The following is a 17,607-nucleotide window of genomic DNA, read 5'->3' as shown; positions in this document are numbered from 1 at the left end:
CTGGTCACCTTGTTACAAAAAGGATATTGCTGCTCTAGAAAGAGTGCAAAGAAGAGCAACCAGAATTATCCCGGGTTTAAAAGGCATGTCATATGCAACAGGCTAAAAGAATTGAATCTATCCAGTCTTGAACAAAGAAGACTATGCGGCGATCTGATTCAGACATTCAAAATCCTAAAAGGTATAGACAATGTCGACCCAGGGGACTTTTTTGACCTGAAAAAAGAAACAAGGACCAGGGGTCACAAATGGAGATTAGATAAAGGGGCATTCAGAACAGAAAATAGGAGGCACTTTTTTACACAGAGAATTGTGAGGGTCTGGAACCAACTCCCCAGTAATGTTGTTGAAGCTGACACCCTGGGATCCTTCAAGAAGCTCCTTGGTAAGATTCTGGGATCAATAAGCTACTAACAACCAAATGAGCAAGATGGGCTGAATGGCCTCGTCTCGTTTGTAAACTTTCTTATGTTCTAACAACATTGTTGTGGAGTTCTTTTGAAAGTGCCATGGTGCTCATGGTTGAGTCTTTGCTTTGAAATGCACTACCCAGCAGAGGGAACCTACAGGAACTGCTGAATTTATCCTGAAATCATGTGAATCACTACAATTTAACACAGGTGGAGGCCACTTGGTGTGTGATTGAGGATTGCTATTACAAGGGGGGGTGGACACTTATCCAACCAAGCTATTTCAATTTTTTATTTTTAATTAATTTTCTACAAATTTCTAGAATATTTTTTTTCACTTGAAAGTTGTGGGGTAGGATGTGTAGATAAATGAAAAAAAAAACTATTTTAATGCATTTTATTTCCAGGCTATAATGCTTACAAAATGTGAACATTTTGAAAGGGGGTGTAGACTTTCTATAGGCACTGTATATATATATATATATATATATATATATATATATATATATATATATATATATTTTGTAATAAAATTGCATTCACTCAGGTTCATTGCCCCTTTAAAACACTGACCCAAGACACAGAAATTGGATTTTAAGCGCGGTTGTGCTATCTTTAATACACAAACAAAAGAAAACACCTAGCTCTCTTTGAGCACTAACTAAACATAAACACTGCTACTTAAACTAAAAACAGGACAGCTAAGCTGTTTACCTGTTGCCAAAAACTAAAACAAAACAAAGTTACACAGCAATCCAACAAAAAGGATTCACTCTACCATTTGTTCTCTTGTACGCCTGCACACCCTCACAAACGAGCTCTTCACACAGCAGCCCGGAGCAGACTGACTGCCTCTCTTAAATACCATGCACCTGGTTCTAATTTACAATTACCACCAGGTGCAGGGGATAATTAACAATCAAATAATTAAACAATGAATTAAACAATAAAACAATTAACAAAACTAATTAAACAAAATGTGCCCACACATGTTTTCTGCAGGGATTTAACCCCCTCCCTGCTGTCTTACAATATATATATATATATATATATATATATATATATATATATATATATATATATATATATATATATCAAAAGGTGTTCTCAAAAACAGGCTATAAACAGCTTGATAGCCTGTTTTTGTTGTTTAAACTCTAGTTCCTAGAGATCGTTATACTCCCAGCCACCTTTTGGGGTTTATTTTTCCAAAAAGGTTTAAGGCCTAACTTGTAATACAAACAGGTAGGGCCAAGCACCCTTATATTTCTATCGAGAGATTACACTAACACACTATAGTTTAATTATGGTATGAATACAGGTGAGTGAAATGGTATATTATACTATACCTCAAAATTAAACTGTGATTTCATAGTTAAATGTGCTGCTGTTTATGCTCGCTAATGCTAGTGTCAAACCTAATTTTCCCAAATCTTTTTGGAGTGTAGTGTACAGTATATACAACAGTTATTCTGTAAACATCTCTGTAGTAGTAGAAAAAGTAACTTAGTAGAAATACTATTATGATATATGTATGATATTATGTTGCACACTATAAGCACACACCTTGCCATTAAAACAGGTCATCAGGAACAGGCGTCAACAGTTTCATTTCCTGTAAAATGTAGATTAAATGAGGTTATACTAGTGATGTTTCTGAGAGTTGGGCTGTGGACTTTAATTTATGGTAACCACTATAAAAGAACAACAAAAATATTTTGCAGGGAACGGAAAGACACGTCAAGCACACAATCATAATGACTATCTAAAGACTAGCATAGTTCAAAAGATGGTAACTGACTACAACAAAATCAGATAAAAGGATTTAAATGTCAATTTCTTTCAAAGAAGCTGAAAACATGCAGGTGAAAAGCAAAAGTAGACCAAAATATACTGAAGAGGCTGCAAAGTTAGCACATCCTTTTCAGTTAAGATATGATGAAGATATATAACATTTGACGAAGATTTGATCATGTTACTTTTACTGCAACTGCCTCAAGGGGTGGAAAAGCACCAGTTTCTACTTGTGAAGGCAGAATGTATGTGTACCTACATCTGAGCAGGTGTAGCGGGCTGTGTTGTGTGATATGCTGTCGTTGCGGAGTCTGTCCTGTCCCCTGTCGATGAGATGAGATGAGGTTAAAAGCTCTAGAACCATGAATGCAGATGAGCCCAGCCCTTTTGCACCTCAGCCTTGTCATACTGGTCCTTCCCTTATACAAGTTGACCATGGTATTTTTGCATTTTCACCATGCTTTTTCCATGGTAACACCATGTATTAACCATAATCTACCCTAGTTTACCATGTTTATTAATATGCTTTACCATACTGTTCTTTACATTGCATTCCAATGTTTTACCATGCTTTCACTATGCTTTATTACACTTTGCTGTGCTTTTACCATGGTAAACTTTTATAAGGGTTAATCCTGCTATAGATTACCTCAACATGGAAATGTGCTGTTAGCAAAATAATTAATCAACTAAGTTTAGTTAAAGCATTATTTTTCTCCTCCGTAACATTCGCAATAACATTACAATGTCTTTATCAAACATAATTAGTAAAAACCACAATTACAAACATGTGTATAACCACAAAAACGGCTAAACTATTTTGAACTAGCTAGCTAGCTAGCTAGCTATTGTGTTGAATTGCAAGTTCAGAATATAATATTTCCTTCTTGTCATCACAAATAATCACAGTCCAAAAAGACAATCTCTACTTTAAAAAAAAAACAAAAAAAAACCTAAAATTAATAAGCCCCCTGTCCCAAACTCTACTTTTCTTTGGGCGCTGCCATCTTGGAATGACAAGAAAAATGATGTCACATGTAAACTTGTAGAACAGTGCAAGCAATCTCACTTTACACTGGGCAATTGAACAGCAAACTTTCCCTGGTGGTGTCAGGTGCAGAAACACCGTTTTAAATGTCTAAATAGAAACACATAAATAATAGAAGCAGTCGATAGCATAGTATAGCAGGCAGTCTACCAAACAGCACACCAGATAGGAAATCTTTTCAGTAAAGACTTGCTGTATTGAGGTGAAGGTCTCTTTTATAAAGCACTGCGGGGGCCACAGTGCGCTAGGATTGGGTTTTGAGCAAAATGTACAGTACAAAGCTAGATGTTTAAAAGCAAATACTGTAATTGATAAAAAGTCTGGCTATGAGAGCCACGCTTCAATAAAATCACGTCTACTGATGGATCATTTTTTGTCTGCGTTAATGATTTTCCCCTCCAGGTACTATCAAAACTATGAATACAGTGGTATCCTTGACAGAACACCCAGTAGAACCCTGCTCTGTGCTCTGCAGTAACCTTGTGACCGATCCCACTACTCTGAGAAAGCCGCAACACTTTCCCAAGACTGTTCTTGGACATCTTAAAATGATTACAGTCCTTGAAGATACTTTCAATACACTTGGTTCTGTTAATATGATATGCAGACACAACAGGGTTTAGATGCAGATAAAGCAAATATGAATCATTGTTGAGTAATTAGTTCAGACCTGGTTCCCATCACAGCAGTAGCTCTCTATAAACAAATCCCACACTCCATACGTTTGTTTGGTTTGTGTACATGGTCCCCTTAGGACTAGCAGCATTGCCTTACATGGAAGCTGTGTGATTGGGCCTCTCTGCTCTAGATGTACTTGAAGGTTGCTTAATTGTTGCCGCCTGGAATTAAAAGCCCCCTCCCGTGAGAAGAATCTGGAGGGGGGCTGACTGGGGTCCATTCCCAGAAAAACCCACAGACATTACAGCAGGGTTTTTAAAAATAGCACATGGGGATTCATAGCTGCTGCATGACAAGGGTAATTCATTGGTTTTGCTCTGACTTTTCTTGATATTTCCCCAATGTTATTCTTGCTAGTAATATTAACCCTTTCATGACTGAGGTGTGTTGTCCGCAGTCGTCAACATATTGAGAACAATCGTTGTTGAGTCATTAGATTGGACCTTGTTCTCATAGCATCATGATGGAAAATAATAATAATAATAAGTTATATTTGTATATTAAATATTGAGTATGGGTAGAGCATATTCGACTCTGTTGAGGTGTATTGGGTTATATTAGGTAAAGTAAAATAAATTATTATTATTATTATTATTTATTTCTTAGCAGACGCCCTTATCCAGGGACAATGCATACATTTAAAGGGTTAACACTAGGTCAGATCAGATTCCAAGTGAATTAAAAGATAGACAGACAGAAAGGCAGGCAGGCAGACAGACAGACAAACAGACAGGAAAACAGAAGTCAGATTGACAAAAGGTAAAATATTACCCCATACCGTGCATTCACTTTATTCCAGTCATGTCAACTATATATATTATAAAACAGTAAATAGTCAAATTAAACCTCCTTGTTTTGTTTCAATATAAAATAAATGCAGTGAAACGTTGAAGAGTTTCCTATCCCACTGAGTATATTTGTCTGTGGTTTTTTTTTTTGCAGTCAGCTGCTGGGCCGAGATTTCACAGAGACCCATTATACTGAGGATGGGGTACCAGTGACAGTGGCGCCAAATTACACAGTAAGTAAAGTACTGAATATTGATCTATTACAGAGTCAAGCCAAGCTGTCTCATTCTTCCTTCCTCTGAAAAAACTCTTTTGTACATCTAAATACACAGTGACTTTCAATACTAGGGATAGCAATTAAAACAGATCTCTGTCCTTGTACAGCCAGAGCCGAGCATTATAACTGAGTTACCACTGTAACGTAAGAGAGGAAAGATAATTTGTATGAGGCTGTATCTGTATCTGTATGAGGCTTAACACTCTTGCAGCTATGGATGAAAATCACTGAAAAATCAAATACAGACAGTGGAATTGTTTGTAATCATTAACGTCATCAAAAGACCATTGGAGAATACTACTTATTTTATGTTCACTTATTAAGCAAAGCGGTGGTTCTGGTATTGAAATCTAACCTTTGATCAAATCACATAAATATCAAGCATATGTTAGGCGCTCCCAATAGCAGATCAAATCGTCAGTCGAGTAGCTAGTATATTATTTGTCCTTCGATTAACAATACGTCCAATGATCAGCAAAGAAAGGATTTATATCTTACCTCAATCCATTACGTCCTCGCTGTGCGTCAGAGTTCACTTCCTCCTCTCCAGCCTCCACCTGCTTTTTGGTTTCGTCTGACAGGGAAGGACGGCTATCCTTGCCCCCTGTTCTCCACTTATCTGCAAGCTAATTTAAGGGCAGGGGTAGAGTACCTCGAAAGGCAAGGCCTAAGAATGTAGTGTAAAATATGTATAACGTGGTCGTGTTGTCTAGTCTACGTTTTAATAAATAATCTGTTGCATGTGCTTTGTTGCAATAGAGCTAAAGGGTGCATTGGGATTCCCATCTGTGATGCTGTTTGATCTGAGAAATTCCTAGGATGCCTCACATCAAAACTCCCGATTTGATTTCTTGCGTAGCACCTGTGTGGTACAAACTTCCATATCTCTTGGATTAACTCTCTCACAAGCACAGGATCACCTGTCCGAAACCTCACTTCCATACAATATCCATGCTCGCCACTCATTTCCCATCTAAACGTCATATTGCCACATGCTGTTAAAAAGAAAAGCTGTTATTGAAACGAATAATACATATATAAATAAATACATAACGGGTGTGATAAAAGCTGCAGCATGCTCAGTTAGAGAGGGAGTGGGTGATTGGTATGTGAGTGGCACATGGGAAAGTCCACCAGCACAGCCCCAGTGATAGCTGTGAGTATCCTAGTGACAGCACAGTGCAACCCTACAGTCAGTGCTGGTCTATATCTAGAGACAATGGGAATGCTTGGAGAACAGGTCATTGACGAGTACCATGGTAAAAGGGCAGTAGCAGACTAAATAAGCACTTGTTTTGTATTGGTGATTAATCACTGTATCCCATAGAGCAAGGGAAGCCAGCCCAAGTCTTATGTGCTAAAATGATTAAAGGATTGATAGATAACCAAGGCTTTTCAAGCCATGGTCTTATCAGCACCAGCACCAACATCATTTTGAAGATGTTTTAGTTGTTTACTTTACATAACGCTACATATTTGAAATTTCCTCTGCTTCCTGGCACCTAGTCACTTTTAACCAGGCAGGGAATTCTTACGTATCAAGGAGTAAGTAAGAATTGCAAGTTTCCCTTAAAAACACGTATTCCCCCCTGGGTGCTTAGGGTCATTGGACGTTCAATTACATATCAACCCCAGCATGCCCCATTCCTCCATGTAAAACAGCACCAACTCTCTCAGCTTGGCTTTGCTTTGCGAAATGTATTTATTTAACCAGGATAGAACCCTTGAGATATACATCTCATTTTCTGTCTGTCTCCACTGTCTATTTTTGGAGCCCCTTCATAAAAGACTTTCCTTCTGCCTGGATTATAAGGCTGTTCAAATACAATAGAAAAGGTGCACACTACCCCTGGCCTTCTACAAAGTGTTGGATTGTATTAACTGTTTTAAGTCTGATTGCCAAAACCAGATTGACCTGTTACTAGAGCCTTGTTCAAGAGCACACAGGTGTGTTGCTGTGTTATTGACTGTTGCTTGTAACAATGCACCAAATGTGAGAGTAAACTTTTGTGGTTTGTGGTTTTGTGCAGTTCCAGGAACACCCAAGGTAGTTTAACTAATTTGTATGTATAAGTACATTTAAAGTAAGTAGCGCCGCGTGAGTCTTTTGTTTGGGGAGGCTATTCCACACTTTTCCCCCTGCATTTATTGAACCCAACGATGTACAGTAAGATACACACACATTATATACAGTGTATATATATATATATATATATATATATATATATATATATAAAATAAAGACTTGCATTTTGTTTTATTATTCTGTTACAAGTGAGTCTAAATACTAAGTTTCATTCACTGTGTTGAGTTTGAAAAAAAGTCGGACTGACTGACACAAATAAAAGCTGTAAACCGGATTCATTCTCCTGCGTCTTTTTGAGAACTTGCACTGTATAATAATTTATAGCACAAAACATACCCCGAAACCACTCAGGAATGCTACATTTATATTTGACATTGTTTTTCTTTTTGTTTGTTTGTTTTACCCAACATAAAGCGGCCAAATAAATGGAGTTTAACCACTAGCTTGTACTTTAAAACATGTTATGTCTACTTAAGCAAATTAGAAACACAGTCAGGATAACAAGTTGCACGTTTTTCTTTTTTTTTATTATTTGTTTATTTAGCAGACGCCTTTATCCAAGGCGACTTACAGCGACTAGGGTGTGTGAACTATGCATCAGCTGCAGAGTCACTTACAATTACATCCCACCCGAAAGACGGAGCACAAGGAGGTTAAGTGACTTGTTCAGGGTCACACAATGAGTCAGTGGCTCAGGTGGGATTTGAACCGGGGACCTCCTGGTTACAAGCCCTTTTCTTTAATCGCTGGACCACACAGCCTCCCACACCAGACAACCTTTAAATCCGTTAACCTGTTCTGCAGTCCTACAGTACCTACACCAATTTCGAACCCCATTTCCATCACTTCACACCAATTTAAATAAATTATTAATACTAATAATATTAGGAATATTCAATGCAGCGCACTACTTTTTGCGGAGCGAAAAGGCTGGTACAGGCCAAATTACGTTATGAACAGTGAACAAACAGCAGAATCAGCACGGATTAGAAAGATGTGCATTTACGTGACTGCTCGGTGAACAAACAGCAGAATCAGCACGGATTAGAAAGATGTGCATTTACGTGACTGCTAGGTGAACAAACAGCAGAATCAGCACGGATTAGAAAGATGTGCATTTACGTGACTGCTAGATGAACAAACAGCAGAATCAGCACGGATTAGAAAGATGTGCATTTACGTGACTGCTCGGTGAACAAACAGCAGAATCAGCACGGATTAGAAAGATGTGCATTTACGTGACTGCTCGGTGAACAAACAGCAGAATCAGCACGGATTAGAAAGATGTGCATTTACGTGACTGCTAGATGAACAAACAGCAGAATCAGCACGGATTAGAAAGATGTGCATTTACGTGACTGCTCGGTGAACAAACAGCAGAATCAGCACGGATTAGAAAGATGTGCATTTACGTGACTGCTCGGTGAACAAACAGCAGAATCAGCACGGATTAGAAAGATGTGCATTTACGTGACTGCTAGATGAACAAACAGCAGAATCAGCACGGATTAGAAAGATGTGCATTTACATGACTGCTAGATGAACAAACAGCAGAATCAGCACGGATTAGAAAGATGTGCATTTACGTGACTGCTAGATGAACAAACAGCAGAATCAGCACGGATTAGAACGTGACTGCTAGATGTAGATTATTTTTTTTTAAATAATGCTGGCTAAAAAAAAGACGTCTGTAATTTTGACAAGACAAATGTGCTTTTATAATGGGTAACAGTTATTTAGTTAGTATTTCTTTCACATAAGAAAGCAGTTTCAGTTAATGGTGGCTAATATATATATATATATATTGTGGCAAAGTGGCTAATGAAGGGGAACAGGTGTAGCGGTGATGCGATGCAGGAGTGACAGGCAGACAACGGTATACAGTGGGAAAAAAGTGCTTTATTTATAATCCAGGTCTGGTGACCGTCAACTAATAAACCCCCGGCTATACACACCAATGTGTAAAGCACGGGGATAACAAAACAGGGCACAGTCCCGAACAAAAATGAACACACGGTCACCAGTCCTGGGTGAGTGCAGTCGCGCTGGTGCTTAGTGCAAACACAAGTATTTCGTGACGGTTAGTGCAGTGGTGCTCCGGATTGTGCTGACCCTCGGCGACAGCTCCGGAGATGTGCTCTAACTGTCTGGTGAAGTAAAACACAAACAATTACCACACAGACAAACACAACACAAAACACGTATCACGTCTCTTTTTTTTATTATTATTGAGAGCTCCTCTCTCAGTCCTTCTCTCTCTCGCGCTTTACCCAAAACGAAGGAAAAGAACAGCGTTACCCTGGCCCCTATATGTAATCCCGCATGATATCTAGGTAAACGGTTGCAGCTGCCTTATTACTTGCAGCTGCCCCTCGTCTACCTGTCAAATCAATACGGTCTTACAACAGAGTCTCGCTTCCTTCCAGGCTGACCCACTTCCCGGTCCCGGAAACGAACTGTCAGGCCAGCCCTTCCAGATACTTCTCCTCCCGTTCTTTAGCGCCCTCACAGGTCGGGAGGAAGATTTATCACCAGAACTCATTGTATTTCTGTCACAATATATATATATATATATATATATATATATATATATATATATATATATGAATTTATAAACACACCCATAATAAAAGAAAACAGATAAAGGGGGGGTGCAGACTACATATATATCTTTTAATTAAGCGTTTTTTAATGGGATGCTCCCCAGGACCAGGTTTATTTTTTTGGCTGTAACGACTCTCTTTTTTTTTTTTTACAGTTGCATCTTGGAATTATATATATATATACATATATATATATATATATATATATATATATATATATATATATATATATATATATTAATACACATGAGACAGAATAAATGTTCTAATTTAACTATAATTCAAACACCTCGGATTTACAGCATTTTCCATTTTTTTTCTTAGCTGTAAACAAGTTCTTGTCATGTTTTGTTTCTCTGTGCTGCTGAAAAAGTCTCTGTCCTTTAAACATTGTCTCAGTGACATCACACGAAAAAACAAACAATCAGGCAGCGAAATTCAATTCCGCCCCTATCGAATAATATGTGTTAACAAGCTATACTGCAAATTACGGTGGCCCAACAAGTAAAAAAAAAGAAGTGTGTTTCTGATCGTGTTTACCCAATCCCGGGCCCAGAATGACACTTCAGTATGATCATGTTTACATGATCACAAGCTGTTTGTTGTGTTGCTTCGAACTTCATAAGCGAGTTTTGGGAATTGTTTGAGGACCACCTGGAGTTTACTCAGGGGCCACAGGCTGGGAACCACTGATCTAGTTGATCCCATGACACATTAGCAACCCCATACATTTACAGTCTTTGCAGACAATGGAAATTTCTAATTAGATTTAATTGTTTTTGCCAATCCGTGTATGAACTGTTGTATTAATAAGAGAGGCCATTCGGCCCATCTTGCTCGTTTGGTTGTTAGTAGCTTATTGATCCCAGAATCTCATCAAGCAGCTTCTTGAAGGATCCCAGGTGGTCAGCTTCAACAACATTACTGGGGAGTTGGTTCCAGACACTCACAATTATCTGTGTAAAAAAGTGCCTCCTATTTTCTGTTCTGAATGCCCCTTTATCTAATCTCCATTTGTGACCCCTGGTCCTTGTTTCTTTTTTCAGATAGAAAAAGTCCCCTGGGTTGACATTGTCAATACCTTTTAGAATTTTGAATGCTTGAATCAGATCACTGCGTAGTCTTCTTTGTTCAAGACTGAATAGATTCAATTATTTTAGCCTGTCTGCATACGACATGCCTTTTAAACCCAGGATAATTCTGGTCGCTCTTCTTTGCACTCTTTCTAGAGCAGCAATACCCTTTTTGTAACGAGGTGACCAGAACTGAACACAATATTCTAGATGAGGTCTTACTAATGCATTGTAAAGTTTTAACATTACTTCTCTTGATTTAAATTCATCACTTCTCACAATATATCCAAGCATCTTGTTTGCCTTTTTTATAGCTTCCCCACATTGTCTAGATGAAGACATTTCTGAGTCAATATATCTCCCATTGTCTGCCCAGTTCTGAATGTTGTCTAGATTATTTTGAATAGATTATTTTGTCTAGATTATTTTGAATGACCTTTGCTGCTGCAACAGTGTTTGCCTCTCCTCCTATTTTTGTGTCGTCTGCAAATTTAACTAGTTTGCTTACTATACCAGAATCTAAATCATTAATGTAGATTAGGAATAGCAGAGAACCTAATACTGATCCCTGTGGTACACCACAGGTTACCTTACTCCATTTTGAGATTACTGCTCAGTACTTTCTGTTTTCTACATGTTAACCACTCCCTAATCCATGTGCATGCATTTCCTTGAATCCCTACTGCGTTCAGTTTGAGAATTAATCTTTTATGCGGGACTTTGTCAGAAGCTTTCTGGAAATCTAAATAGACCATGTCGTATGCTTTGCAGTTATCCATTTTCAATGTTGCATCCTCAAAAAAGTCAAGTAGGTTAGTTAGACACGATCTCCCTTTCCTAAAACCATGCTGGCTGTCTCCCAGGATATTGTTACCATATAGGTAATTTTCCATTTTGGATCTTATTATAGTTTCCATAAGTTTACATATAATAGAAATCAGGCTTATTGGTCTGTAGTTACCTGGTTCGGTTTTGTCTCCGTTTTTGTGGATCGGTATTACGTTTGCTATTTTCCAGTCTGTCGGTACAACCCCTGTGTCAAGAGACTGTTGCATGATCTTGGTTAGCGGTTTGTAAATAACTTCTTTCATTTCTTTGAGTACTATTGGGAGGATCTCATCTGGCCCAGGGGATTTGTTTATTTTAAGAGCTCCTAGTCCCTTTAACACTTCTGCCTCTGTTATGCTAAAGTTATTTAAAACTGGATAGGAACAGGTCGACATGTGGGGCATGTTGTCCATGTCCTCCTTTGTAAAAACTTGTGAAAAGTAATTATTTAATATATTTGCTATTTTTCTTTCTTCGTGTATGATTTTGCCATTTGTATCTCTTAGACATTTAACCTCCTCCTAATGTTAGAGCTGTGCACAGTATCAGGTATATTAGCAAGAGTGCTCTGTATAGAATTACCAGAGTTAAAAGTTACCACAGTTAAAAGCTACTAGAGGGGGATATATATTTTTTCAGCAACAAGCTGTGTATAGTCAAGTGTTATGCATTGGGTTCATTGTACAACATATTCAAATGTAGAGAAAATTATAATCAGTGTTATGCATTGGGTTCATTGTTACAACATATTCAAATGTAGAGAAAATTATAATCTAAAACGGTGCTCTGCTAGGCAATTTAACAATATTTTAGTTGGCAAATAACACAGTTATGACAAATTAGTGTTCATATCTGTGTTTGATCTTTATGCAAGTTGCCTTATGAAAGGACTAAAATTCAAAATGTCATGCTTCCTGCCATTTCCTCTGTATTGAATCTGAAAATCTCCTCTATATTACTAACCACCTCTCTAGAAAGGTGTCTGTGCTTTTGAATATATATGTTTTCCTGTTCAATGTCTTAATCTGTGAAGTGTGAATTCCCGTAAGACGGGTACATATTTAGAGCAAAGATAATTTGTTTGAATCGAGTGTGATTTCCTGTATTGACCTCATCTGCATTGCTATGCAGATGATACCCAGCTATATCTGTCCCTAAAGCTAGGACATACTTCTGCTGGGGACTTACTTGTCTTGCAGACATCAAGTGTTGGATGTCTCAGAATTATTTAATGCTTAATTCAGATAAAACAGAGGTTATGCTCGTGGGCTCTCAGAACCAACATTAAACTAGAAATGAAAAATGTGGGGGTCATCCTTGATCCTGTTCTATCATTTGAGACTTAAATTAGGGAAGTTACAAAAGTATCTTTTTTACCATTCGAGTAATATAGCCAAACTTAGACCAATTATTTCTGTATCTGATGCTGAGAGACTAATGCATACTTTTGTTTCATCTAGAATTGATTATTGTAATGCACTTCTCTCTGGTATCCCAAAAGGTGTGCTGTCTCGTTCAGAATACCGCCGCTAGAATTCTGACCAAAACCAGGAAAAGTGAACATACTACCCCTGTTTTAGCACTGTAGAATAGATTTTAAGACTTTGCTGTTAACCTATAAAGCCCTAATGGATTAGCACCTAGTTATTTGCAGGAGTTACTGATCCCATATCATCCAAATTGCACTCTTAGATCACAGGATGTGGGGCTGCTGGTTATTCCTAGGGTTAACAAAATTAACATGGGAGGAAGGGCTTTTCATGCAGAGCCCTAAATTATGAAATGCCCTCCCTTCTTTTGTTGGGGAAGCTGGGACTGTTACAGTTTTTAAGTCAAGACTGAAAACATACTTTTATAAAATGGCTTTCTTATCTTAGTGGGCTTTAATGTAACTTTTAAATTTCTGCATTTTTAAAAAAAAAAATTTACATACTGTTTTTTAAATATGCTATTTAATATGTAGCAGTTGTGTGTGTGACATGACCGTGGACTTTTATACAAAGTGTAACAGGGCGAGGTGCCCTGTACGTTGTTTTGTTTATTTATTTTTAGATCGGGGTCTCCCCCTCCGCCCCTGTGCAGTGTGTTTTAGTATGTTGTATTTGGTGTATTTTAAATGACGGCGAGCGCCGCGGGGTTTGTTATTGTTTTGTATTTTGACGGTGTAGTCGATTGTTCTGTAGCGTGGATGGGTAGTCCCATCCACAGTAGTAATTAATAAGCTTGTGCAGAAGGTGGCCATCTCCCGAATTAATTAAGTGATCAATTTATTACTAAATCGGGAGATGGTCACCTGCACATAAACGTGCAGCACTCTCAGTTTCGGGTGGGGTGTTTTAGGAGCGGAGAGAGCGAGAGGAACGAGACTGTGAAAACGAGACTTAAAAATAATTCCAGGATCAGTGAAGGCTACTGCCCAGCCTGACCTGGATCATTGATCGTATATTTTGTGTGCGTGATTTGTTTTGTTTACACCTTTTATTTTGCTCTGTGAGCACAGTGTTTTTGTTTGAGTATTTTATTTATTTTTGTTAATAAAAACGGCGCGCCGCGTCACTTACTTTAATCTGCAGTACTGGTTTGTTTACCTTCCTGCTTCTGCCTGACGTCACGTCTCAGCCATTCTTGCCACACAAAGGTATTGTGTTTTTTAAATGTACTGTACAGTGCTTTGTGATACTTTTGTATGAAAAGCGCTATATAAATGTAATAAATAAATACATTTATCTTGGTCCTAACTGCAGTTTATTCTAGACGGGACACACCTAAATAGACAGATATCAAATTAAAAGGTATTGGACAAAAAAAATAATATTGAAACATTCTTTTCTATGTAAATGACATACCTGACATTAACTGTGTTTTTATACCTTTTGAGTGGCACTATGAGCAATGACATTATTTATCCCATTAAAGTACACCATATGTTAAAAGAGAAGTGACATTCCTATTCTTTGTGCATCTCTGACAGATTGGTGCGTGTTCAGGCTGGGAGGCAGACGTGTGTCAATGTGCCAGTTTTATTAAAGCATGCTTCTTTAATTAAAAGCATTAGTGTACAGGAACACCCTAGAGTTGATGTATGGAATGAAGTTTAAAGTACTTATTATAAAAGGGTTTATTGAAAACGGAGTCCAAACAAAACCATGTACTAATTGTCAAACTATGAAAGCCATTTCTGAACCCCTGAGAGTCAAAGCCAAGGAGTTCCAAGAGTAAAGGGTTCTGTTGTAAATTTACAAAGCAAAGGATTTCAATTTTTTTTTTTTTTTTTTATCCAACTCCTTTGGGAAGTTAAGCTTCAAGAGCATCTTTCTTTTTCTTGTGGCATGGCTGTTAGTCAAGCACAGTGATCAGAATAATACAATAGTCTTGTGGAGAGACTTCCACATCTGAAGTGAGTCATAATTACCATCAAGAGGTCTGGCTGATGTCATAGCTTGAAGGAATACAACCCAAGGAAGTTAGAAAGGCCAATAGAGAGATAGAAATGAACATTGTTAAGGGGACTAAAACCAATTCCAAAATGTTTTTCCAATATTATAACAGCAAGAGAACATTCAAAGAGGAGGTTAAATGTCTAAGATACAAATGGCAAAATCATAGATGAAGAAACAAAAATAGCAAATATATTAAATGATTACGTTTCACAAGTTTTTACAAAGGAGGATACGGACAACATGCCCCACATGACGACCTGTTCCTGTCCAGTTTTAAATAACTTTAGCATAACAGAGGCAGAAGTGTTAAAGGGACTAGGAGCTCTTAAAATAAACAAATCCCCTGGGCTGGATGAGATCCTCCCAATAGTACTCAAAGAAATGAAAAGTTATTTACAAACCGCTAACCAAGATCATGCACCAGTTTCTTGACACAGAGGTTGTACCAACAGAATTGCAAACGTAATACTGATCCACAAAAAGGGAGACAAAACCGAACCAGGTAACTATGGACCAATAAGCCTGACTTCTATTATATATAAACTTATGGAAACTATAATAAGATCCAAAATAACAGGAACAATGAGTTACTTCTTGGAGTGTTGCAAGAACTCAAACTCTCCTTCTCTGTAACCAGTCGCTGCTTTTCCAGAGTCACATGTTTTCAGTCTCTCTGTGTTCCTGCGTGTGACCTCTTGAAGAATATGGGGATGCGGAGGAAGTTCAGCATTGAAATATCAGTACATTGAGTTCATTATAGTAGCTTTGAAAAAATACCAATAAAATATGAAACACATGTTACCAAATGCATGTGTCTTTTAATATGAAAAATGTGAGATCTACACAGTAATACATATTAGGGAAGATTTGAATATGGAAAATGTGAGACCTAGAAGGTAATACGTATTAGGTAAGATTATTTGGTAATTATTTTGTTTACTTTAGCTGAATTTGTGATTAATCAAATTGAGAGAGAGAGAGAGAAAGAGAACTGCATAACATAGAACCTACTAAAACTGAAACTGAACAACTACCTTGTCCACCTGAACTGGAGAGCTCATTGTTATCTGGTTTCTGTTGCTGTGGTAACTTATCAAAGAGCTTGTGACCTGGACAAACACACACATAACATAGTCATTTATATATAGATATGTGTGTGTGTGTGTGTGTGTGTGTGTGTGTGTGTGTGTGTGTGTGTGTGTGTGTGTGTGTGTGTGTGTGTGTGTGTGTGTGTGTGTGTATATATAAATAAATTTATTTATAGTAACACAGCAGGAAGGGGGTTAGTATCCTCCCGGCAGAAAACATGTGCGTATGCACATTTTGGTTTGTTGTTTAATTATTTGTTAATTGTTTTATTATTTAATTATCACCCGCACCTGGTTACGATTGTAAATTAAAACCAGGTGCAGGGTATTTAAGAGAGGCAGCTAAACTGCTCTGGACTGCTGAGTAGAAGGAGACAGAAGACATGCTCTGTTTCCAAGCAGTCAAACAGGAAACTGCGTTTTGTTTTATGCCAGGTAAACGGCTTAGCCATCCTGCAAGCTAGTCAGGGACCGGCATAAGTGTTTAGTTAGTGTGTATGAGAACTAGGTGTTTGTTTTGTTTTTGTTTGTTTATTAAAAATAGCGCGTAAGCGCTTAAAACTCCATTTCCTGTGTCCTGGGTCTGCTTTTAAAAGGGCAACGAACGACCGTGAGTGCCGGCCGGGTTACTATATACATATATCTATATCTATATCTATATATCTATATATCTATATCTATTTAGCAGGGAGTGGATTAAAACCCTCCCTGCATAAAACATGTATGCCTGCACGTTTTGTTAATTGTTTTATTGTTTTGTTTAATTGTTTTATTAGTTAATTATGACCTGCACCTGGTTGTTTTTGTAAATTAGCCAGGTGCAGGATATAAAAGAGAAGCAGTCAGTCTGCTCAAGGCTGCTGTGTGAAGAGCCCCCTTGCGAGTGCGTGCAGGCGTACAAAGAAAAAAAAAGGTGGTGTAAACCTGTTTAGTTGTTTTGAATGGTGTTTGTGTTACAGGTAAACAGCTTAGCTGTCCTGTGTATAGGTAGGTTCCAGTGTGGTTGAGTTAGTGCTCAAAAAAGAGCTAGGTGTTTGTTTTGTTTGTTTTGTTTTCTTATTTTTTTATTAAAGATTAGTGCTTGAAAAACCGCAATTTCCTGTATACATACAGTATATATACAAGTAGCTTTTGAGTTAAGGTGTTAAAAAGCAGTAACTATAGAATTATGGGTAATCGGATATGTAATGTCAGCATTACAAGAGCCAATCAAACAAATGTATTTGTAAACAAATACATTTCAAGAATCGCAGTGCAAGTAATAAGTATTATTATAATTTATTTCTTAGCAGACGCCTTTATCCACGGCGATTTACAATTGTTACAAGATATCACCATTTTTTTTACATACAATTACCCATTTATACAGGCTTTTTTTATTTATTTATTTTTTACTGGAGCAATCTAGGTAAAGTACCTTGCTCAAGGGTACAGCAGCAGTGTCCCCCAGCAGGGATTGAACCCACGACCCTCTGGTCCAGAGCCCTAACCACT

At 37.7% G+C, this 17,607-nt stretch overlaps 1 protein-coding gene across 1 annotated transcript in view; it reads left to right on the top strand.

Annotated features, from left to right (window-relative positions):
- LOC117421177 (disintegrin and metalloproteinase domain-containing protein 33-like) overlaps positions 1-17,607 on the top strand; it is an 88,900-nt gene that overhangs the window by 43,660 nt on the left and 27,633 nt on the right. The window contains exon 4 of the mRNA XM_034035236.3: positions 4,873-4,951. Within this exon, the coding sequence (XP_033891127.3) occupies positions 4,873-4,951 (79 nt within the window). The remainder of the gene's footprint in view (positions 1-4,872; positions 4,952-17,607) is intronic.

This window comes from Acipenser ruthenus, chromosome 1 (assembly GCF_902713425.1).
Source record: "Acipenser ruthenus chromosome 1, fAciRut3.2 maternal haplotype, whole genome shotgun sequence".
Lineage (NCBI taxonomy): Eukaryota > Metazoa > Chordata > Actinopteri > Acipenseriformes > Acipenseridae > Acipenser > Acipenser ruthenus.
This window is presented reverse-complemented; position numbering and strand designations above follow the sequence as displayed.